The sequence below is a fragment of the Piliocolobus tephrosceles genome, chromosome 19 (genome assembly GCF_002776525.5).
Source record: "Piliocolobus tephrosceles isolate RC106 chromosome 19, ASM277652v3, whole genome shotgun sequence".
NCBI classification, from domain to species: Eukaryota; Metazoa; Chordata; class Mammalia; order Primates; family Cercopithecidae; genus Piliocolobus; species Piliocolobus tephrosceles.
Genome location: NC_045452.1, coordinates 41,946,029 through 41,969,663, shown reverse-complemented (window position 1 = coordinate 41,969,663; position 23,635 = coordinate 41,946,029). Strand labels below are relative to the sequence as shown.

The 23,635-nt window shown below is 38.7% G+C and overlaps 1 protein-coding gene across 6 annotated transcripts in view; it reads left to right on the top strand.

The window, feature by feature from the left end:
- TTC3 (tetratricopeptide repeat domain 3) overlaps positions 1–23,635 on the top strand; it is a 121,400-nt gene that overhangs the window by 84,956 nt on the left and 12,809 nt on the right. For all 6 annotated transcript variants that reach the window (XM_023191420.2, XM_026456032.1, XM_026456031.1 and 3 more), the window contains 6 exons: positions 172–237; positions 5,253–5,402; positions 14,922–15,061; positions 18,185–18,253; positions 19,523–19,619; positions 20,968–21,068. In XM_023191420.2, coding sequence (XP_023047188.1) covers positions 172–237; positions 5,253–5,402; positions 14,922–15,061; positions 18,185–18,253; positions 19,523–19,619; positions 20,968–21,068 — 623 coding nt within the window. The remainder of the gene's footprint in view (positions 1–171; positions 238–5,252; positions 5,403–14,921; positions 15,062–18,184; positions 18,254–19,522; positions 19,620–20,967; positions 21,069–23,635) is intronic.

The following is a 23,635-nucleotide window of genomic DNA, read 5'->3' as shown; positions in this document are numbered from 1 at the left end:
TCTAAATAATTTTCCTAATATACATGTTTATAGAAAGTATGGAACATGATCTAAATGGAAAAAAAACCTTGAAAAAATTGTGGGTGTATTTTAAAGTGCTATTTATTACTTGATGGGCTTTACTAGAGCAGTTGAGATAAAGTGAATTTTAATTTTTTGTTTTGCCCACAGGTATCTTGGAACATAATACACCAAGAAGTCAATACTGAGCCATATAATCCTTTTGAGGAACAACAAGTGAGTCAGAATTATGTTAAACTGTTTAAAGGTTTAGTTTTCATTAATTTATCCAGATGGAATGATAAACTAGAACTATTTTGGAATCAGCTTTTTCCACACAAAGTTATCATGGAATAAGCTTGAGAACATAACAAAAAAATGATTTTGTTTTCATTGTTGAAATTTGAGAAGGGAAGGAAAAGGTAAATTTTTTCCAGCATATTTATTTCAAATTATAACGGCATTATTGTTATATTATTTTTAAATTTTTATTTTATTTATTTTATTTTAATTATTTTTGGGACAGGGTCTCGCTGTCACCCAGGCTGGCCAGCTTTATTGTTTTAACTGGTATAATGAGCATGTAATAATTTATAAGTAAGCTTATTCATGTGAATAATACAGAAAGATATTATAAAGACCTTCTCTACTATAATAATGATTCAGTTAGAAAACCTAGTAATATAATTTACTTCGTTAATATGCATCATAAGAGAAAAGTTGTCATATCAACTCAAAGTTACTGAAAAGGTATTGGATAAAATCCAGGTCACTGTCTTGACCAAAACTAGTAAGAAAATGGGAATTGAGGAATATTTCTCAACATGCTAATATTTTAAGCCAAAAGCCATCATCTTGCTTAGTGGTAACGCCTTACCATTAATATTTCTTGTTATCCTGGGTATATTAACTGAGAAAGCAGGTATGAGAAAGAAAGAAGACAGAAAAGAGAAGTGACTATCATTATTTACAGAGGCTAAGACTGTGTAGCAGGAAAATCCAAAATGATCAACTGAAAACCTGTACTAACCTCTATAAACCTATACTTGTATATAAAAATATATACAAACAGTTACCTGTTAGAAAGTATGTTGAAAGAAAGTATTTTCAATACCAAAAAAAGAGATAAAATACTTAAATGTATATAAAGAAAATTTTTAAATGCTATGGAGAGACACATAGAAGCCTTAAATGAAAAGATATTTCCTGTACTTGGATAAGAACACCTAATTTGATAATGAGATTGGTTCTCCCTAAAGCTTTTTAAAATTTAACACAATCCCAGTATATACATGAACAGGTCTAATTAGTTGTGTATATTGCTGTATATATAACAAACAACTTTAAAACTAGTGGCTTAAAACAGTAAATATTTCACAATTGTGAAATCTCACAGTTTCACTCTAAGTCAGGAATTCAGGAGCAGTTTAGGTGGATAGTTCTGGCGATTCTCACATGGCTAGCCAAGATGTTGACCAGGGCTCGATCATCTGTGGGAGTAACTGGGGCCAGAGGTTCTCTCCCAAGATAGCTCACTCACATGGCTGGCAAGTGGGTGTTGGCAGTTGCCAGGAAGCTTCAGTTCCTTGCCTGGTGGACCTCCACCTAGCCCCACTTGACCTCATGGGGCTGGCTTTTCCCAGAGTGTGTGATCCCAGGCAGAAGCTGCAGTGCTTTAGGAAGTCACAAATCATCACTTCTGCTGTATTCTCTTGGTCACATAGACCAATCCACCAACCCTGATACATGGTAGGAGAGGTCTATACAAGGCTGTGACTACCAAGAGGCTTGGTTACTGCACAGGATTAATTTGAAATTAGACAAATTGATTTTAAACTTCATATGTAAAAATGAATATCAAGAATGGGTATGGAAGAGAAACTGTAAGAAAAGGAGTTGTGCAACGAATATCAAAACACAATATAAATCTATCTGTATTACCACATACATAGACCATTAATATGAGAGTACCTGGCCAATATGTTGAAACCCTGTCTCTACTAAAAATACAAAAATTAGCCAGGTGTGTTGGCTCACCTGTAATCCCAGCTACTTGGGAGGCTGAGGTAGGATAATTGCTTGAATCCGGGAGGCAGAAGTTGCAGTGAGCCAAGATCACGCTACTGCACTCCAGCTTAGGTGACAGAGTGAGACTCCATGTCAATCAATCAATCAATCAAGATGGTAAATTGGCTGGGCGCGGTGGCTCATGCCTGTAATCCCAGCACTTTGGGAGGCTCAGGTGGGTGGATCACGAGGTTAGGAGTTTGAGACCAGCCTGGCCAACATAGTAAAACCCCATCTCTACTAAAAATTAAAAAAAATTAGCTGGCATGGTGGTGGGCACCTGTAATCCCAGCTACTTGGGAGGCTGAGGCAGGAGAATCGCTTGAACCCAAGAAGCAGAGGTTGCAGTGAGCTAAGATTGCACCACTGCACTATAGCCTGGGCAACAGTGCGAGACTCTGTCTCAAAAAAAAAAAAAAAACCAAAGATGGCAGATTACCAGTGAGCAAAAATTGGATTCTTAAATACATAGGAGAAATGGATTGCCATCTAGAAAAAATCAGTCTTGGGCCGTACCTCATTTCCTTATACCACAATAAGTTCCAGGCAGATTAAAGATTTTAGCATAAAAAATGGACCTATAAAAGTATCCAGGAAAAAAATGAAAATTTTTTTATAAGATCAGTAAACAGCATGGGAAAAAAGTATGTTTATATACCTATACACATGCATGTAATGTGTATATCCTATATGCATAGCATATGTATAAGAACAAATTATATATACACATACACATGTCAAAATACAAATGAGCATATGTATAAGAACAAATTATATATACATATACACATGTCAAAATACAAATGACAAACAAGGAAAATTATGTGCAGTGTGAAACAGATAAAGAACTAATTTCCTTAACATACAGAGTTTCTATAAATCAGTAAGGATAAGATTAACAGCCTATCACAAAGATGAGAATGGATGTGAATAGACAATTCACAATGAAAGAAATACAGATGATTTTTAAACATATAAACAGATGCCCACCCCACTTGAAATAAGAAAAGCAATCATTCACATTTTGAAAGATAGTGAAACTGAAATTTCTGGGAAGGCAGTTAGGAATCGATCTGCACTAATATGTATAGAGAGAGACCAGTGAGCCAAGGGGATTCGTGTGTTTGTTTAGTCTGTATTTGAATCAGCAGAAAATTGAATACAATCTAAACCTCTATCAATAGCGGACTAGTTAAATTATGATATACCTATAAAATGAAATATTATGGGGTCATTTAAAAAACAGTTCTATAGTTAGATATGGAATGATTGACAAGATCAATGTCTAGTTAAGTAGGAGGAAGGTCAGAACTTGTGTTTCCTGCTGCTGTTTGTACAAATAGCATTTAGTTGTTGCTAATGATAAAAATAATATATAGAGTTCTTAAATTTTTTAAATGAATAATACCAAAAATTATGAAAGAAAAATTGAAAATCATCTACCTTCCCATCACTCATGTTAATATTTTGATGTGTAGCCTTCCAGGATGTTTGAACATTTACATATAATTAAACAATAGTTTTTAAAAGATGGGATCACAGCATATATATTGTATTTGAAATCTGCAACCTTTAATTAATATATTGTAGACTTGTTTCCATATCAGTAAATATGATTTATAGCATCATTTTAAACAGATACTTGGTTTTCCATTTTATTAATGTGTGATAATTTATTTGACCAATTTCTTGTTGAACATTTAGATTGTGTCAGCTTTTTATGTTTACAAACAGTCCTATAGTGAACGTTTTGGCCTGTTTACTGTTGTTGAAGTCCTTATGCTGTGCTTAGCTTTAAACAAGGTAGGCTCTGTTGTTTAATGAGTCAGTGCTTTTGACTCTCAAATGAGTGTTTTTATTAGTGATGGGAACGTTCAGAAATGCTTTCTTAAATTAGTTCTTAGTTTTAGGACCTCTATGCTAGTGTAGTTGATTGTTGGCTTCTCAACCAGTGAGACTTGCATTTGAATCCCAGCATTGGTACTTTCTCCTGGGACTTTGAGAAGTTGCCTCACTTGGTTTTCTGATCTATTAAAGGCAAAAATAATGTATTTCTCACAGAAGTATGGTGAAGTTTAAGTGTAATAACATAGAGGTGGCATTTAGCTTCCTGCCTGTCTCTGTTGGTAATTTGGGGCATGTAAATTCATTCATGATAGCAAGTTACTATTCACCGTGATCCTTTTGCTGAATTAAAAATTAAAATGGAGGTAACTAAAGTCTTAAACCATAAAGTTTTGCTCCTGGGTGATAGTAAGGTTGACTGTTTAATTAATTTAGTTAAGCATGGACTCTATTTATAGTACTAAACTTTCAGTCTGGGCAGACAAAGGGGCATGCTCCAAGGCAAATGGGCATGCATGGTCAATCTGACCGTAATTCACAGTTCTCTAACTGATCATTCACAGAGTTTCAAATACTTGATTCCCTGCCTTTTTATACTCGAAAAATACTAAGGTATTGGGGGAAGGTACAGGAAGTGTCAGAGCTGGACCAGGTTTGTGCTTGGGATAGATTTCTAAAGCCTGGCTGCCACGGGGAGGACAGTTACCTCCAGCTGGAGAAGCTGCCAGCATCAAACAGATGCTCTTTTAAAGTTATATGCAGTTTGAAAGGTTTTAAAAAATAATTACATAAATGACATTTATTGTTTGCCAACAGAATGGTTTCTGGGTCTGGGGTTTTTTTTGTTGTTGTTAAGCTGGTACAAGAAACATAACTGACAATAATTCATTGATAATATTTTGTCATTTTGAAATAACCCACAACTATTTATTTGAAACACCTAAAAGTAAAGCCAAAGTTAAAATGTTCTATTTATATCTAAAATATGTATAATATGTGCAACTTTTTAAACCTAATAAATAATCGTTGGTGTTAATTGTGGAGAGTGACATTTAAATCAAACTGTTGATCTAATATTGAACCCTTCTAAAACAAATATTCAGAACTAATTATAGATTGGAGAATTTATGAATTCCAATAATATGAATGATTATATTTATAAAAGAGCTGGTTTTGCTAAACACTGTTTAGAGGTTTTTAATTCTTGAATTATTGTGACATTTCCCTTGTAAATTTTCATCTGCCTTTTACTCTCCTTTGTTTAAGAAACAGTAAAGAACAAGATCATAAGTAGGCATTTTAAATAATTTTTAATAGATTGTTTTGTAATTCACTTTTAGGGGGAAATTTCGCGGATTGAAAAGGAGCACCAGGTATTACAAGAGCAACTTAAAGAAGCATATGAAAATTATGAGCAGATGAAACTTAAGGGCTTAAAAGAGACCAGGGACCTAGAAGAAAAGTTGAAAAGGCACTTAGAAGAAAACAAGGTAATCCTATCTGAAACCTGTCTTTAATTGCACATAGCATAGTTAGAAGAATATGAGTGTAACTGTGCTGGTGCAGCTTCAGCTGAACTTCTGCATTGTTGACTAAACAAAAGATTCTTTCTCAGAATTGCCTGCTTCAGATTTCTTCACGACATATTAAAGTGGCTGTTTCTTGCCGTGCTTTAGAACCTCTGCAAACTTGCCGTGCTTTAGAACCTCTGCCTTATGAGAAAGGGGCTGTAAATCTGGGTTTTCGTTTAGCTATAGTTCAGTTTCCTTGGTTAACTAAAACTCTTTTTTATGGTGACTGAGCTCTGAGATAAATTCTTGTTTATATTGAGAGGCAGCATAGCAATAGAGGTTCAGAATGAGAACCCTGGAGACAGACTGGCTGGGTTCAGATCTAGGCATGGTTCTATACTAGTTCTAATCTTGGGCAATTTACTTAACTTCTCTGTGCTTTTAGTTCTTTACCTGGAAAATGTGAGTAATAATAACTCACATTATGTATGGTTAGATTAATACTTATAAAGTACTTAAAACTGCCTTGTTCGTAAGGACTCAGTACGTATTGGATGCTACTGTTATCATCATCTTCATCTTATTCCTAAGGAAGTATAAGAATAACACATGGAGCCTTAGACATACTAGAACTGTAAAGTCACCCAGAGTATCTTGTTGAGATCTGCTGACCTTGAATTCTGTTAGTGAAGACTGATCATCAGATACATGGCTAGTCTTGGAGGGATAGCAATTAGTAGCAAAGCCAGATTGAATTAGTGAAAAAATGGAATCATAGATGTGAGGAAATCAGGTGCATTTGTTTTTAAAAGCTACCATCATCTGTTTAGAAAGGTAACAAAAGCATATTAATTCATTTAAGAAAGGATGAATTTGTTCCAGAAGTCTGGATCAATAGCTGGGGTAACATAGTAAATAGAAGAAAACTAGCTTATTGGGACCTTAATCAGGAAACCTATTTACTAAGATTTTAGTAGAAAGCCTAGGGTCAGTTTGTAAAGGTAACTGTCATAACATTCCCCAGGACCTGTTTATACTCAAGATGAGACAGGGGAGATTCTAAGGACAAGAAGAATTAGATAGATCCTGAGACTTGACTCAGTTTCCTGGCTGGGAGAAGTAAAAAAGAACAAAAGCAAAATCCTACATAGCATAGTGACACATGAAACACAAGTTTCTATAAGCTACTTAGGGGTTTAACAAAACAAAATAGTTTTATAAACCTTATTTTGCCTCAGGAAACTTCAGTTTTAATAAATGCATGTGGGGAATGCCTATAGCTGCCTGTTTGAGTGATGAGGCAGATTGGAAACACAGTCTTAAAGGCAGCATTCAGCAGGTGAGGTATCTTTCTTTCTGGCAGAGGCTTTCCCGGATTTATAAATTGCTGGTCTGACTGTGTGCTCTGTGTGTACAGTTCATCAAGGTTCTTTCTTTGTACAGTCAGTCCAGAAGAGTCTGGGAAATAAAGCACCCATGGGGAGGGCTCCAGCTGTCAGGCTTTTTTTAACTTGTTAAGACTTTGAGTCTGCTGTTGGGTGGCCCTACTCAAGAGTGCCTTAAAAGGGCAATTACTAAACCCCCCAAATTATAGGCCTGATAAGTTATTAGACTTACCACATAAAATGTATACCTATTCCCTGCCAGGATAAGTTGCTAATCTGAGTTCCTTGGGTTGGTGTCCACATAAGAGTAGATGAGATTTAGCCATAGTCATTTCTTTATTAATGGTGGTTATGCTCATAGCTCATGGAGAAATTTCTTATAAACATAGAAAGAAACGAGTGGCTTTTCCTGATACTTCCCTTTGGCCTTTGACTGCAGATTGCTGAGGTTATGAGCTAACCAACTTTTCCTTTTACTCCAGTTACTTGATGCCATGTTTGAATGTAGCAAATGTACACCCAGCCCCTTATAGAGAACAGAAAAACAGGGAAGCTCTAGAAATCTGAGTGCATTAGAGTCCCACGGCCCACACCACACCACAGCACCTCCACGTAATAGCTTTGTGATGTTAGACAATTTCTTCAGCCTCTTTGACTCTCAGTCTTGTCACTAATAATGTATTGTCTACTTCACAGCTTTGTGAGGTCCCACCTGGGGTGGTTGAAAAAGGACAGGGGATAGCCAGAGATAGTAAGTACAGTACTCAAGGAGGAACTGTCCCACCCAAAATTCTACCTGTGCCTCTGCTAAGAAAATTGTTTTTTTACAAACCACTTTAAGAATGCTTCGCATATGGCCCGGCGCGGTGGCTCACGCCTGTAATCCCAGCACTTTGGGAGGCCGAGGCAGGTGGATCACGAGGTCAGGAGGTCGAGACCATCTTGGCTAACACGGTGAAACCCCATCTCTACTAAAAATACAAAAAAAAAAAAAACATTAGCCAGGTGTGGTGGTGGGCGCCTTGTAGTCCCAGCTACTCACGAGGCTGAGGCAGGAGAATGGCGTGAACCTGGGAGGTGGAGCTTGCAGTGAGCTGAGATCACGCCATGTACTCCAGCCTAGGCGACAGAGCGAGACTCTGTCTCAAAAAAAAAAAAAAAAGAATGCTTAGCATATACAGGCCAGCACAGGCCAGGCACAGTGGCTTACACCTGTAACCCCAGCGCTTTGGGAGGCCAAGGCAGGCATATCACCTGAGGTCAGGAGTTCGAGATCAGCCTGGCCAACATCATGCAACCCCATCTCTACCAAAAGTACAAAAATTAGCTGGGCATGGTGGTGGGCGCCTGTAATCCTAGCTACTTGGGAGGCTGAGGCGGGAGAATCACTTGAACCCGGGAGGCAGAGGTTGCGGTGAGCCAAGATCGTACCACTGCACTCCAGTCTGGGCAACAAGAGCTAGACTCCATCTCAAAAAAAAAAAAGAAAACAAAGAAATGGGGTTCTATTATTATTCATGAGCTAGGAATGGCCTTTATAGGTAGTTAGGCCAGTTATCTATTCTCTGCCAGTGGAAAAGTGGCTTTTTAAATTTTTTTTAGTTTTTAGATGGAGTCTTGCTCTGTTGCCCAGGCTGGAGTGCAGTGGCACAATATCAGCTCACTGCAACCTCTGCCTCCCGGGTTCCAGCGATTCTCCTGCCTCAGACTCCTGGGTAGCTGGGATTACAGGTGCACGCCACCAAGCCTGACTAATTTTTGTATTTTTAGTAGAGACGGGGTTTCACCATGTTGGCCAGGCTAGTCTTGAACTTCTGACCTCCGGTGATCCTCCCACCTCGGCCTCCCAAAGTGCTGGGATTACAGGCATGAGCCACCGTGCCTGGCCAAAATTAGCTTTTTTAAAGCCAGAATCTCTTGTTGTTTTTATTGTACCTTAACTATGACTGGCAGGTTATAACTGGTTGCAGTATTGCTGAAGGACATAGGTTCATTTTTTTTTTGAGTATAAAGTTCACATAACATAAAATTTGCTGTTTCAACCATTACAAAGTGTACAATATAGTGGTTTTTTGAATATTCACATTATTGTGTAACCGTTACCACTATCTAATTCCAGAAAACTTTTATCACCCCCAAAAAGAAACCCCATATTTATTAATCAGTCACTCCCTATCTGCCCAGGACATATGGTCTTAAGGTGCTTTAATGAGATGCTAAAATGGACAATTGAGTCAACATCAGCTCTTAAAAACACTGTCAAATTATTTGGCCCAGAATAATTTACAGGGTAGATTTTTGGACCTTTGTCTGTATTAGAACAGAATCTTGGCCCTGCCTGTCAAAACTTCCCTAGCCCACACCGGTGCAGAGGTGGGATTCTCCTCTTCAGTCATGGGTCCTTGTCAAGTTCAGCCTTTTTAAAATCTAACATTTATGAAGCTCCTACTATGTGCCATACTCAATTGTTTTTACATGTATTTAATCTCAAAACAGTCCTTATACAGTAGTGTTATACTCTGGTACATAAATCTCCATGTTACTTGTGAGGAAATGGAGGTGGGAGCAGCTGATGCAGCTTTCCCCAAGCCACACCAGTACAAAGTGGCAGAACAGGTCATGTCAGGCTTCAGAGCCCGTGCATTTGTTCTCCCTTAAGAGAAGGTCAGCTCCACAGCCCCGTTAAACTGTTAGGAATGTTTCTCACCACTTTACAGCAGTGTGGGTGTATCAGTTAATCACTGTCATAATAATGCTGAGTAACTCCCAGCCACAAAACCCCAGTGACACGTGACTGTAATTGCTTAGCATAGGAGTCTTGATCAGCTGGTCCTGCTTGGGCTTGGCTGGATCAGTTCACCTTTGGGCCAGCAAGAGCTCTGCAGCATCTTTGCTGTTCCTGCCTACATATCTGGGGTCAGCTGGCTGTAGATTGATCCAGAATGGCCTCAGCTGGAATGACTGGGACAACTAGCTCTGCTCCACATGTCTTGCATCTCCCACCCTGAAAATCCTATTCTGAAGGCAGTAGGAAGGTGCAAGGGCAAGCAAGGATGGCCACACGGCACCTTTCAAGCCTCTGCTGACTTCAGGTCTGCTTAGACCCTACCAGCAAAAGCAGTCACATAGCCAGCCAGAGTCAGGGCTGGGAAAAATAGACTTTGCCTCATTAGTGAAGGGAACTGCAAGTCACATGACAAATGGAGTGGCTGCAGAGTGTGAAGGATGGAGCTATGAATGCCATCCCTCCACTACAGTAGGTCAGCACCAGTAATTTACTAACACTCAGTAATTACCAAGAGCCTTCTGTGTGCCTGCTTCATCTTCCGCCTTCTCTCTTCCCAGCTCTCTGCATTGTTCTCTAATTTAATGGATAATGTTGGTCATTCGATTTTTCACTTCCAAACCTTTTCCCAGTGCCATCCCTTCTGCCTGGAGTGGTTTTCCTTCTCCCTGAGCCTGACTCCCTCCTGCTTCTCCTCTGGGCATCACTTTCTTGAGGAAACAGTTGTTGATGGCAACCTCAGGCTTACCTACAGGCCTTTGTTAATGCAGTGGTGGTAATAATGACTATGTGATACAGTAATTATCATTTTATAACATCTTTATTGAGATATAATTAACCATAGTGTAACATTTACCCATTAAAAATAGACAGTTTAATGTTTTTGGTATATGCCCAGAGCTGTGTGTAGCACAACCTAAGTTTCAACCATTTTCATCAACCTAAAAAGAAATCTTATACCCACTAGCTGTCACTCCCCATTCTCTCCCGCATCCCAGCCCTTGGCAACCACTGATTTACTCTCTAGATTTGTCTATTCCGGGCATTTTGTTTAAATGGATCATGTTACATGTAGTCTTTTGTAAGTGTCTTCTTTCACTTACAGTGTTTTCAAGGTTCATCCCTGTACATCCATCTATGTTAATATGTATCAGTATGTCATTCCTTTGTACTGTGGAATAATATTCTGTTGTATGACTATATCACATTTTATTCATTCACTGGTTGACATTTGCGTTCTTTTCCACTTTTGCACTATTCTGAATAATGCTGCTGTGAACATTCATGGACAGGTTTTTCTATGGACATATGTTTTCTTTTGGATATATGTGTAGGAGTGCAATTGCTGATCATATGGCAATTCCATATTTAAGGGTACGAGGAACTGCGAGCCTGTTCCAAAACCATCCTGCCAGCAGTATATGAGGATTCCAGTTTCTCCATTCTTACTGACAGTTATCATCATTTGTCTTTTTATTTAGGCCTCCTAATGGGTATGGAGTGGTATCTCATTGTGGTTTTGATTTTTATTTCCCTAAAGGCTAATGATATTAAGCATCTTTTCATATGCTTATTATCCATTTGTATATCTTCTTTGGAGGAAGGTCTACTCAGATCCTTTATTCATTTTTGAATTGAGTTTGTCTTTCTATTATTGACCTTTAAGAGTTTTTGGGCCAGGTGCAGTGGCTCACACATATAAAACCGGCACTTTGAGAGACCAAGGCAGGAAGATCACTTGAACCCAGGAGTTTGAAACCAGCCTGGGCAACATGGCAAGATCCCTTCTCTACAAAAAGTTTAAAAATTGAGAAGGCATGGTGGTGTGCATCTGTGGTCCCAGCTACTTGGGAGGCTGAGCTGAGAGGGTCACTTGAGCCCAGGGGTTTTGAGGCTACAGTGAGCCAGGATCATGCCATTGCACTCCAGCCTGGGCAACAACAGAGTGAGACCCTGTCTCGAAAGGAAAAAAAAAAAAGAAACAGAACAGGGCTGGGCATGGTGGCTCACGTCTATAATCCCAGCACTTTGGGAGGCTGAGGCAGGAGAATTGCTTGAGCCCAGGAGTTCAAGACAAGTCAGGGTGATGTGATGAGACCCTCACTCGCTATAAAAAATTAAAAAACTAAATAGTTAGGTAGGTATGGTGATACATGCCTGTAGTTCCAGCTACTGAGGAGGCTGAGGTGGGAGGATCACTTGAGACCAGGAAGTCGAGGCTGCAGTGAGCCATGATCTTGCCCCTGCACTGCAGTTTGGGCAACAGAGCAAGACCCTGTCTCAAAAAAACAAAAACAAAGAGTTTTTGTATATTCTGGATACAAGTTGCTCATCAAATCTGTGATTTACAGATATTTACTTCCATCTTCCATATTTGCAAATGTATCTCCCGTCTCCATTTTGTGGGTTGCCTTTTCACTTTCCTAATGGTATCATTTGCAGCACCAAAGTTTTTACTTTAAGTACACTAAGTCCAATTTCTCATATTCTTTCATTGCTTGTGCCTTTGGTGTCATAGCTAAGAAACCCCTGTCTACTTCAAGGGCACTGCTTACCCATTTAGGTCTGTGATCCATTTCAAATTAATTTTTCGAACAGTATAGTATAGTAACTATCATTTATGCATATTTTATCTACCAAACTGTGATCTTGAAAGTAAGGACTGTTTTTTTTTGTTTTGTTTTGTTTGTTTGTTTTTTGAATGGGGGTCTCATTAGATTGCCAAGGTGGAACTCCTGGGCTCAAGGGGTCCTCCTGCCTCAGACTCCTGAGTAGCTGAGACTACAAACACATGCTACCATGCCCAGAAGGGTGGTTTTTAAAGTTATCTTTGATAGCACCTAGCTCAGTATACAAACTAGGAGCTTTGCAAATGTTTATCAAAGAATGTGTGCTTGGCCCCTAAAAAGCTGCATTGAATGAGTTGTGTTTCCATATTCTCTATCAGCCTACATCAGAGTACATACATCAGGCTCACATTCTGTGAAGTTTGCTGCTTTATTTACTGCTAGTATGGACTTGGGGATATTATCCATTCTTTCATGTAACAAATATTTCTTGAATGTTCTTTTAAGTGCCAGGCACTGTGCTGGTCTTGTGGGGTGTTTCTGCAGCATCCTCTTCATGAGGCCCTTCTGTCCGCCATCACTTCCAGAGCCTCTCTTGTGCAACTGGTTTGTTTTTATGTTTTATATCGAATTGTACAGCTCATTATATTTTCTCTTTGACCTTGTCTGCCAGAAAGTTTTAATGTTGTTTCTAAAGAATGGTTAGGAGCGCATGCCATTCATTTTTGTATTACTCTCCCTCATGGTTTTGTGTTGTCATTCCTCTCTTTTTATTCTATTTTCTTTACATGCTTGGCATTCTTTTTCTTTTTTCTTTTAAAAATGTATGTATATATTATCAAAGGTACCTCAAATATTTGTTTCAGAACAACACTGAGGTTTAATAAAAAAGATAAGAAAACAAGTTTTTTTCTAATTGAGAAAAAGAAAGTGTTTATAGTTATGTCAATAAACTGTAATATAGCAGATACAGTTGTATATAGCCTATTTGTTTGTTTTATGCTAAGTTTGAAAGAAAAAGGTTCAGGAGAACATTCTGTCTTCCATGAAGTCAGAAACAAGCTTGTGATAGCTAACCTGTTTAGCATTGTGAGGCAGCTATGGCATTCAGCAGTGGTTAGTACAAACAGAAGATGAACTCATGTAGTATTTTCACTGCCTGAGCTATATTCGTGTGTATGTGCGCGTGTGTTTATAATACTTTGTGCTTCTTGATACTTGAACTCCCTTAGGTACTTGTTGCCAACTAGGTTCTTATACCTCAGCATAACCTTGTGGTTGCACATAATCTCCCAGCCAAAGGGATGGATCCCAGGTGAGATCATTGGCTCAGAATAGGAGCACAGGATAGGTGAGAAACAAGATTGGCTTGGCTGCCAGCAGCAAGGCATGCAAATTCACGTTGGTCCTGGTAGAACCAAACCAGGTGGAACACAGGATTCTTAAGTAGAATAGGCATGGTGGTCACCTCAGTCACAGCAATGACTCAAGAAATTCAGGATCAGCAAGGTTGCAGCTAAGAAGATGTGGGAAGGACTGGTTCCCATGTTAAAGGGAATGTTACTGAGCTGTTGTTCAGTTTTTGCCACCTAAGAACAGTTGTCCTGTGCCAAAATTAACCTTATCCCTGCTGTAGGATTCAGAAATCTTAAAGGACCTTGACTGGTTAGCAAATCTGCCTTTAAAAAACATTGAGAACCTTGGTGTCTAAGGCTGAAGAAGGAGTAGTGGCCTCTTAAATTGATAGAGCTTTTGGCCTGAAGGCCATGATTTCCTATGGAATCCATGTAGGTTGACTTTAGTGTCCTTTTTGACAGAGAAGAACTCGAGTTTCCATAGCTGAACTGTATTCCTCAGTGACCTATGCATGCTGTAAGCCTAAGCAGGAAGTTCAGGCTGTAGGGAATCTGATAGGAAGTAAAAAATTACAAGTTTCCCTAAAGCAAATGTGAAGTTAGGATTTCATTAAGCCATCATTGATAATAGTGAGATTTTAAACTAGAAAATATTAGTTTCCTTTAAGTATGCTTTGATTCACGTTTAAATTAATTATTAGAAATATTAATATAGGAAATGTTTTACTTATAAATGACTGGTATTTATAAGCATGTGCCCCACCCAAACTGCTTGCTGCCATTGAATAGATGATACTTCAAAACAAACATCAAACCTTTAGAGAATGTGTAGATTCAGAAGTTTCAAAACCAGCAACTACATAAGAAGTTGACAGAGAGGGTTGGGTGTCAAGTGGTGCTGTACCAAACCCTCCAGGGGAATGGTAACTAGCATTGACTCCAAAGAGGTTTCCATTTCTCTTTGTCACACTGCCTGAAATTCTGGCAGGTATCTCAACCCAAATGCCTTTAATGACCAGCAAGAGAATTACATTTATATTTATAACAGCAAACAAAAACTATTGGCCTTGCCAACTAAAACGTGTACAGACTCCTTGTAGATTATAGAATCATTTAGGCTGGAGAGTGAAGTGTGAATACTTCTGGGCACATCAGAGTGGTTCTTCAGGGTGCCTTACTGTAATCAGGTGCACATAGTGGGTAGGATGTGGCTGTCTGGTGTGACTTGATGTCCCAGGCTTGGCTGGGGGGCATAGCCTGCCACAGGGCACCAGCTTGGGAGTGTCTGTTCCACTGAACTTGAGTCATTGTTTAAGCTATGACGCCGTCACAATTCTAGCCTTTCAGTCTCTTTTGTTAAAAAGTATATTTTGCCATTTATTTAAGTACTTTCTAAATGTTTTTAGATCTCAAAGACGGAATTAGATTGGTTCCTTCAAGATTTGGAAAGAGAAATTAAAAAATGGCAGCAGGAAAAAAAAGAAATCCAAGAAAGACTAAAATCACTAAAGAAGAAAATTAAAAAAGTTTCAAATGCCAGTGAAATGTAAGTAATGATTGAAAGGCAGTAATTTTTATTTTTTAAAAATTGTGACTTTTGGTTATTTTCGCATTTTGATATTTAATTTTAAACTATATCAAGTAAAGTAAAAATGAATAGCTACTGTTTTCAGTATTTGTCTCATTTTAAAAAGTATTCATTGAGTAATTATCTCACCTAAATTTTTTTCTAAACTTAACATTTTTTCAGATAAATTATATAAAAGTGAGAGTAGCATGGAACTGAGAATCCCCAAGGAACTGACTTCCTTCCGGTTTGAACACCATCCCTTTCTCTGGCCCTTTTTTTCAGCAAAACATGGGGGCTGGTCTAAAATCTAAGATTCCGTTCAAAAGTAAGATTCTGTGATGATGATGATGATTTTTTTTTTTTGAGACCGAGTCTCGCTGTCGCCCGGGCTGGAGTGCAGTGGCTGGATCTCAGCTCACTGCAAGCTCCTCCTCCCGGGTTTACGCCATTCTCCTGCCTCAGCCTCCCGAGTAGCTGGGACTACAGGCGCCCGCCACCTTGCCCTGCTAGCTTTTTGTATTTTTTAGTAGAGACGGGGGTTTCACCGTGTTAGCCAGGATGGTCTCGAACTCCTGACCTCGTGATCCGCCCATCTCAGCCTCCCAAAGTGCTGGGATTACAGGCTTAAGCCACCGCGCCCGGCCTGTGATGATTATTTTATTTATAATTACTTTTATCCTGAATCTATACATTATTAAAATTTGTCTTGTAGTGTGAACGATTTGATAACATACACAGATCCTAGGAATGACTGTCAGGTGGACCAAGAGTGTGTTTTAAGATTCTCTATGATCCGTCCCTAACCTCCCTCTGCTCTAAACAGTGATAGGTCAAATTCTTCAGCTTGTTTTCTACCACTGTGTAAGAAAACACCCAAAAGTCAGTGTCTTGGTTAGCAGCCATTGTATTTGCTCACGGTCCTGCAATCTGGGCTGAGTTCAGCTGGGCCATTCTTCTGCTGGTCTTGCCAGGAGTCTTCGTGTGGCTGAATTTAGCTGGGTGATGACTGGGGCTGGCCTCAGCTGGAATGCTGGGGTGTCTTGGTCTCACTTTCTCTCTGTGTAGCCTCTCTCTGATTTTGATTTATGTGGTCTTTCCATGTGATCTCTATTACGATAGCCAGACTTCTTACGTGGTGGCCAAGGACTTTAGATGGTGCAGAAGTGGAAGCCACTAGGCCTCCTGAAAGTTCAGGCCCAGAACTGTCACAACATCATCTCTGCTACCTTTCATTGCTTAAAACAAGTCATAGGCTTGGTCCAGATTCAAGGACATGAATAATGGGAGGCCGGGTTTGTTGGGGGGCCACGCTACACACTCACCTTTCAAAGGCTTTTGTATTTTTCCATGCCGCATGCCATATGATCAGATGACTTACATTACGAGTCTTGCTAGCATTGCATTTAGGCAGTTTTTAGGCAGTCCTCAAACAATGAGGAAGAGTAAAGCACTGCCTCAGAATTGTCACTCCCTGTGTCATGTCATTTTGATGATCAAAGGAGCTTCACTAGTAGAACACACTTATGGAAATGATAATGTCTGTAAAGGTTTTTATCTCTAATATTTGAGCCTGACCAGTCTTGGTCATTTTGTTACTAAAAAATGTGGAAATACTTATATTTAACATACTTTTTATGTTCATTTCAGACATACTGTCAAACTAGACAAGGTAACTAGAGGCTGTTAATGATAAGAAGAATTTTTTTTCTGTACTTGCATAAAAGTTAATTTCAGCTAAAGAATAAACTTTTTATTGTTGACTTTTTTCCATTTTATTAATAGATTTCTTTACCTTTCCTGTCACAATTTAAAGATAAACCGTAGGCTTCTCTCTAAGTTTTTTACTTTTTTTTTTTTGAGACAGAGTTTTGCTTTTGTCACCCAGCCTGGAGTGCAGTGGTGCAGTCTCAGCTCACTGCAACCTCTGCCTCCTGTGTTCAAGCAATTCTCCTGCCTCAGTCTCCCAAGTAGCTGGGATTACAGGTGCCCACCACCATGCCTGACTAATTTTTCTTTTCTTTTCTTTTTTTTTTTTAAGTAGAGATGGGGTTTCACCATGTTGACCAGGCTGGTTTCGAACTCCTGACCTCAGATGATCCACCTGTCTTGGCCTCCCAAAATGCTGGGATTACAGGCATGAGCCACTGCACCTGGCCTGCTTTTTACATTTTTCATATAAATGCTTTAAAGCTCAATTTTTCTATTTAGATTTTTAAGTAACATCTTTAAACTTTTTGGATCTCTTTCTTAGAGATGCACAAAGGACATGAAAAATGATTTCTTGGATGTTTCTGTGCTCTTGATCACACTTAGTATTCATTAAGAAATGACTAGAATGTAGAGCTCGTGATTGGTAAAGTGACACAAACCACAGGCGGCTATGAAAGAAGGCAGGGCTTCCATGAGATTGTTACCCAGTATTTGTCTATTTAGAGGAGGGAGGAAGTGTTTTACAAAAGAAGTAAAATAATAGTTAAACTGGCTTATATTAGAAACAAGTGGCTTTAGTAAACAGAGATGACTGCAAAGGTATCTCACGGTAGCATGAAAGAAGAGGCAGAACCCGCCTTGTGCAGGGCATGGCTCAAGAATTGGGGATTCACACACTTGTTTTGAAGGATTATCTGTGTGTGTGTGTGTGTGTGTGCACCCGCATGTGTGCATGAATGCTAGTTTTGACTTTGAGTTCTGTTTTAAAGAGTAGAAGGCTGTTTTCATTTTGAATGAGAATCCACATCATCTCATTTTCAGTAAGAATCACTGGTTACACTGATGATGATGCCACAATACCTGTGTTCTCTGTCTCCTGTTGAAACCATCTTGAGCTGCACATCTTAGACTGAGATAGGGTGATTTACCTGTAAGCATATGACTTAGAGTGAAGAAAAAGGTGATCTGGAAGGAAAATTTCCCAAAAGGGAAATGACCTCAAATTATTTTCCTATTTAGAAGATACTAAAAAAGAAACAAGATGTAAAAAAATATATATTACAAAATCAAGAAATGTTTGTAAGGATAGGGGTAGAATTTACTGTGTGGGAGTACTGTTAAAAATTTTTTTTCAAAATTAATTAAAATTTGGTGATTATGCTTTTATAGGTATACCCAGAAAAATGATGGAAAGGAAAAGGAACATGAATTACATCTGGATCAGTCCCTTGAAATCAGGCAAATTAAGCTTAAATTTATTTTTAATATCTTTTAATACTTACAATGCCAGGGGTACAAGCACAGTAGACTTTGAAATATATTGTTGCTTGTCCATTTCTTTTAAATAATTATGTTTCTATTTTCTTTATTTCTATTTCTGTTGCATTTTAAAAATTAATTTATAAATATTCTTTGAATATTTAAATATTTTTATTTTACAAGATTTCTGCATTTCTCATTGTCAATATAGAAATACTGAATTTATTGCTGTCAATAACTTTTTTTGGATTAACTTGAAACTAAAAACGTTTTAAAAACTTTTCTTTTGTGTTACTTGGAATATTCGTCTCCACTGTAGGCTGGTAGTTTGTTGCTCTTACTGCTCTATAATTATAGGTTCATTAAATTTTTATTATGACTCTATGCAGAGTTTCCCTTTAACCCTTGCTTGCTAATGGAAGTAATATGTTTTCACATACTGGTAACTGTATGTTCAATGATAAGCAGTTGTATTCTGCTTTTCTCACTGAGTATTGTTTCATATGCACATTTCTATCCTTTTTTGAATAATTTTGTACAGGTTTCTTTTTCCCTTTGGGTTCTGTCCTTGTCATATATGTCAAAACAGAATTTCTGGCTCAAAGGATAGGGAATGTTTTATAAAGCTTATTTTTAAAATGTATTTATTTATTTATTTTTTGAGACGGGGTCTGGCTCTGTCACCCAGGCTGGAGTGCAGTAGCGTGGTCATGGCTCACTGCAGACTCCATCTCCTAGCTCAAGCAGTTCTCTCGCCTCAGCCCCCCGAGTAGCTGGGACTACAGGCACGCACCACCATTGTATTTTTTGTAGATACAGGGTTTTGCCATGCTGCCTAGGCTGGTCTTGAACTCCTGGGCCCAAGCAATCCACCTGCCTCGGCCTCCCAAAGTACTGGAGTTACAGGCCTAAGCCACTGTGCCCGACCTATATAGTTTATTAATGTCACCAGATTGTACTCCATCTACCCTCATAAAATGGTGAACTGGAACAGTCCCCTCACCTGCTTCTTAGCATGCCCATCTAATGTGCACTTCCATTTCATATCTGCCTTTGATCACTTGTAAAGCAAAAAGAGCACATTTGAGTCTGTGTGTTGTGCAGTAAAATATGAGATGAGAAACTGCTCTGGAAGATGTAGCTGAGGCTATGGTGGTGCGGTTTCAAAGTTCATCTAGCCTGAAGCTTTTGTCATCTCACTGTGAAATTTTGTTCAAGAAGGTTTTTTTTTTCCTTCAATATTTGTAGCAACACACTTACAAATGAGAAAATGAAAATAGAAGAGTGTATAAAGAAAGGGAAAGAGGATTATGAAGAGAGTCATCAGAGAGCTGTGGCTGCAGAGGTGAGTTCTTAGTGACCACTATGGCATTTGTCATTTGTTTTTGTGTTTCTTTAATGACATATGAGGCATAACAGACATTACTGAGGAGTGTGGTGCATAAAGGATATCCTGTCACCATAGTATATCCTCCCTAAAATGACCACTCTTTTTCCTTGCCTATAGCCTTGTAATGTTTTACTGGTATGCTTGTGTTGTTACTCAAATGCACTCATAGTGTACACCAAATTTTGTAACCTGCTGTCCTTCTTTACCATTATAATTCAGTCATTTCCTATATTATACACTTTTAATACTTTCATCATATGTAATCAAGTGATGTACCATGAAGTAGCCAACTATATTTGCCAATACTTGGAAAGGAACTTGAAAATAATCCATGTATTAGGAGTACACTCCTCCCGCCCCTAGAAGAATATATAGCAATGTCAGTACACTGTTTGAGAAACTACTGAGATGAAAATCAGAGTAATGACATCTGACTGTATTTTATTTAGTTCCTGAAACATGATTCTCTGTGTTTCTCTAGCTGAGAAACAAATGATATTTATTGGCATGTGTGTCTGTGATTATTCTGGTAAAATAAGAAAAGGCTTAGTTTATACAGTCTGCAAACATTAGGCTTTTCAATTAAGAATTGACTGTGCACCTGCTTCTAAGGAGAGGGAAGGAAAAAGAGCCAAAAGTATGAATACTCTATGGGTCCTACACCTGCATCCATACTCCTGAGCTTGTTTAATTCACACCACCATTTGGTAAGCTGTTTGCCTGGTGGGCCCTGTCAGGTTTACTGACACCTGGATTAAAAGGCTATTTGATGGATCATTTGGACCACAAGACCATTCTACATTTCCTGCAGTGATTCTCACAAAAATGGCCAGTTGGCTTGTGGGGAAGCCACAGAGAGCCTAAAATCTTAAAAGCATACCCCAAAGGCTTTTGATGCCTTTGCTGAGAACAGCTTCTCTGAGGCTTTTCTATTGCAGAGGATGCAGCCTTTATTAAGGGTTATTCTGCTGCAGGACCATAGGTAATGCACACTGGTGTGCACATGCAGTTAACCTGGCTCTGTGCTTATATACAACTTAAGCAGAAAACCATGTACAGTTATTCATATCTGCAAAAAGAATCATGGAAGTTATGCATTTGTAATGTCATTTTGTTACTCTGTTTTCAAATCTCAAGTCTAATTCATGTTCACCTATGATATAATCAAGTTCTGGTGATTCTGTCATCATGCTTCATTTAAGGAGAAATGGGAAAGTGGCTTGGAATGTTTAAGTTTTAACCTTTAAAATAGTTTCAGGCTGTCATTTGTAAAATACTCGTATGTCCTCTAATCTACTGGCAGGTATCCGTACTTGAAAACTGGAAGGAGAGTGAAGTGTATAAGCTACAGATCATGGAGTCACAAGCAGAAGCCTATCTGAAGAAGCTGGAGCTAATTAGCTGGTAATGCAGTTTCGTGGGTGTTCTTAGCAAGTTATTTAGAAGATAAAGCTACGACCATTTGAGAGAAACATTATTTTGTATTAGGACCATTTTATTTTTAATAGTTATATAATTGATACATGTTCACTTGTAGAAAAGTTAAGACATACAAACAAAAATAAAAATCACTCATAATTCTAAATGGCAATATAGCATTTCTATTTTGGAATACATGAAGTGTTTGAAAAAATGAAAATTTGTGAATTATTTTTACTAAATAGTATATAGGAAATTTCTTTTCATATTGGTAATTACATTTCTCCAACCTAATTTTGAAAGGTTGGGTAGTATTCGATCATAGAAACATGTCATGATTTATCAAACACTGCTGTGCTGGGACAGTGAAGTTGTTTGTGAATTTGTGTTAATATAAGCCACCCTGCAGTGAGCATCCTTATAGTTAAATCTTTATGCACATTATTAGTCATTTCCATGCAGTAAAATTTTGGAATGAAGATAACATTTTCAAGTCTTTTAAAATTTTTTGCCAAGTTGCTTTCCTAATAACTATTATTTAACACTCTGTATGACAGCATGTGAGAATGTTACTACAAAGTATATTCACACATGTTAAATTTTTTTCAACTCTCCACATAATCTCCACCTGTTTTTGTTTGTTTGTTTTTTTGAGACGGAGTCTCGCTCTGTCGCCCAGGCTGGAGTGCAGTGGCGCTATCTTGGCTCACTGCAAGCTCCGCCTCCTGGGTTCACACCATTCTCCTGCCTCAGCCTCCCAAGTAGCTGAGACTACAGGCGCCTGCCACCACTCCTGGCTAAGTTTTTGTATTTTTAGTAGAGACAGGGTTTCACCATGTTAGACAGGATGGGTCTTGATCCCCTGACCTCGTGATCCACCCACCTCGGCCTCCCAAAATGCTGGGATTACAGGCATGAGCCACTGCGCTGGGCTGGCCTTGTTTGTTTTTAAGATAAGGCTTGCCTGGGATTTCTAGAGGATCTTCTTCTAATATTTAGCACTTCTCTATGTGGGATTACTTTTCATTGAGTCCTTTTATTGTGTTCTATACACAGGTTTTGCATTTTTAATCCCAGGATTTTGATCCTTCCTGGTGCTTGCCTTTTGATTCACATTTCAAACCCTCAGCATTGAACCAGAGATTGTGTGAATCACGGACAAACAGTTTTAGTGTATAGTTCTTCTTCTTAATTTTCTTTTTTCCTCTTTCTTTCTTTCTTTTTTTTTGTTGGAGTCTTGCTCTGTCATGCAGGCTGGAGTGCAGTGGCGTGATCTCGGCTCACTGCAACTTCTACCTCCTGGGTTCAAGTGATTTTCCTGCCTCCTGAGTAGCTGGGATTATAGGCGCCCATGGCACGCCAGGCTGATTTTTGTATTTTTAGTAGAGACAGGGTTTCACCATGTTGGCCAGGCTGGTCTCTGACTCCTGACCTGGTGATCCGCCTGCCTAGGCCTCCCGAAGTGCTGGGATTACAGGTGTGAGCCACCACGCCCGGCCCCTTCTTCATTTTCAAGATTTAATTTTTTTCATTAGAAAACTTTTCTGATTAAAAGTAAACTAATATGCTGATTTAGAATACAGGACTAGTACAGCTGAGGTTGAGACCAAGTGGTGGTCAACCGCCTGTACTAAGCACCCGCCATAGGCTGCATTGCATCTCATCTGGGAAACAAAGATAATCTCAGACTCATTTCATCTAATAGTATCAACTCTTCCAATAAACCGTAGAATATACAAAGATTCTTTCTTCAGGATGCCATGCTAACTCTGCCTCCTCCACCAAAGTATAGAAACATAGAAAAGGGGTAAAAAGAAGCCAGGCGCAGTGGCTCATGCCTGTAATCCCAGCACTCTGGGAGGCCGAGGCGGGCGGATCACAAGGTCAGGAGATCAAGACCATCCTGGCTAACACAGTAAAACTCCGTCTGTACTAAAAGTACAAAAAATTTAACTGGGCATGGTGGCTTGTGCCTGTAGTCCCAGCTACTCGGGAGACTGAGGCAGGAGAATGGCGTGAACCCAGGAGGTGGAGCCACTGCACTCCAGCCTGGGCAATAGTGCATGACTCCGTCTCAGAAAGAATGCTCTGGTTTTTCTTCAAGATGTATGATGAGGTCTTACCGTACCCACAGATTGGTAGTGTTTTTGATCTTCTCAATTAGGAGTAGTCAGTTTATCTGTCACTTTCAATAGACCAGATTCATGAGGTGCTGAGATGATACATTTATCTCAGGCCCATCCTTTATTTTCATAGTAAGGTAATGATTAGGGTTTGATTGGAATCTTTTGAATGTTTCAGACTACCTTTTAAAAAATCTTTAAATGCAGACGCTGGTTTTAATATTAAACATAAAGATGTTAAATGAAGAGTGGTCAAACTTTTAAATTTGGGAAAAGAATTTAAAATTCAGGAGACTTACTTTCCCTCTGCCCTTCAATTTTAGAGTTTTTGTTATATTAATAATTAAAATTTTCTAAAGTGTCTCTAGTGGCAAATTTACAAGATAAGCAATCTTTAAAAATAGTTGGGTTTTTTTGTGTGTATGTGAT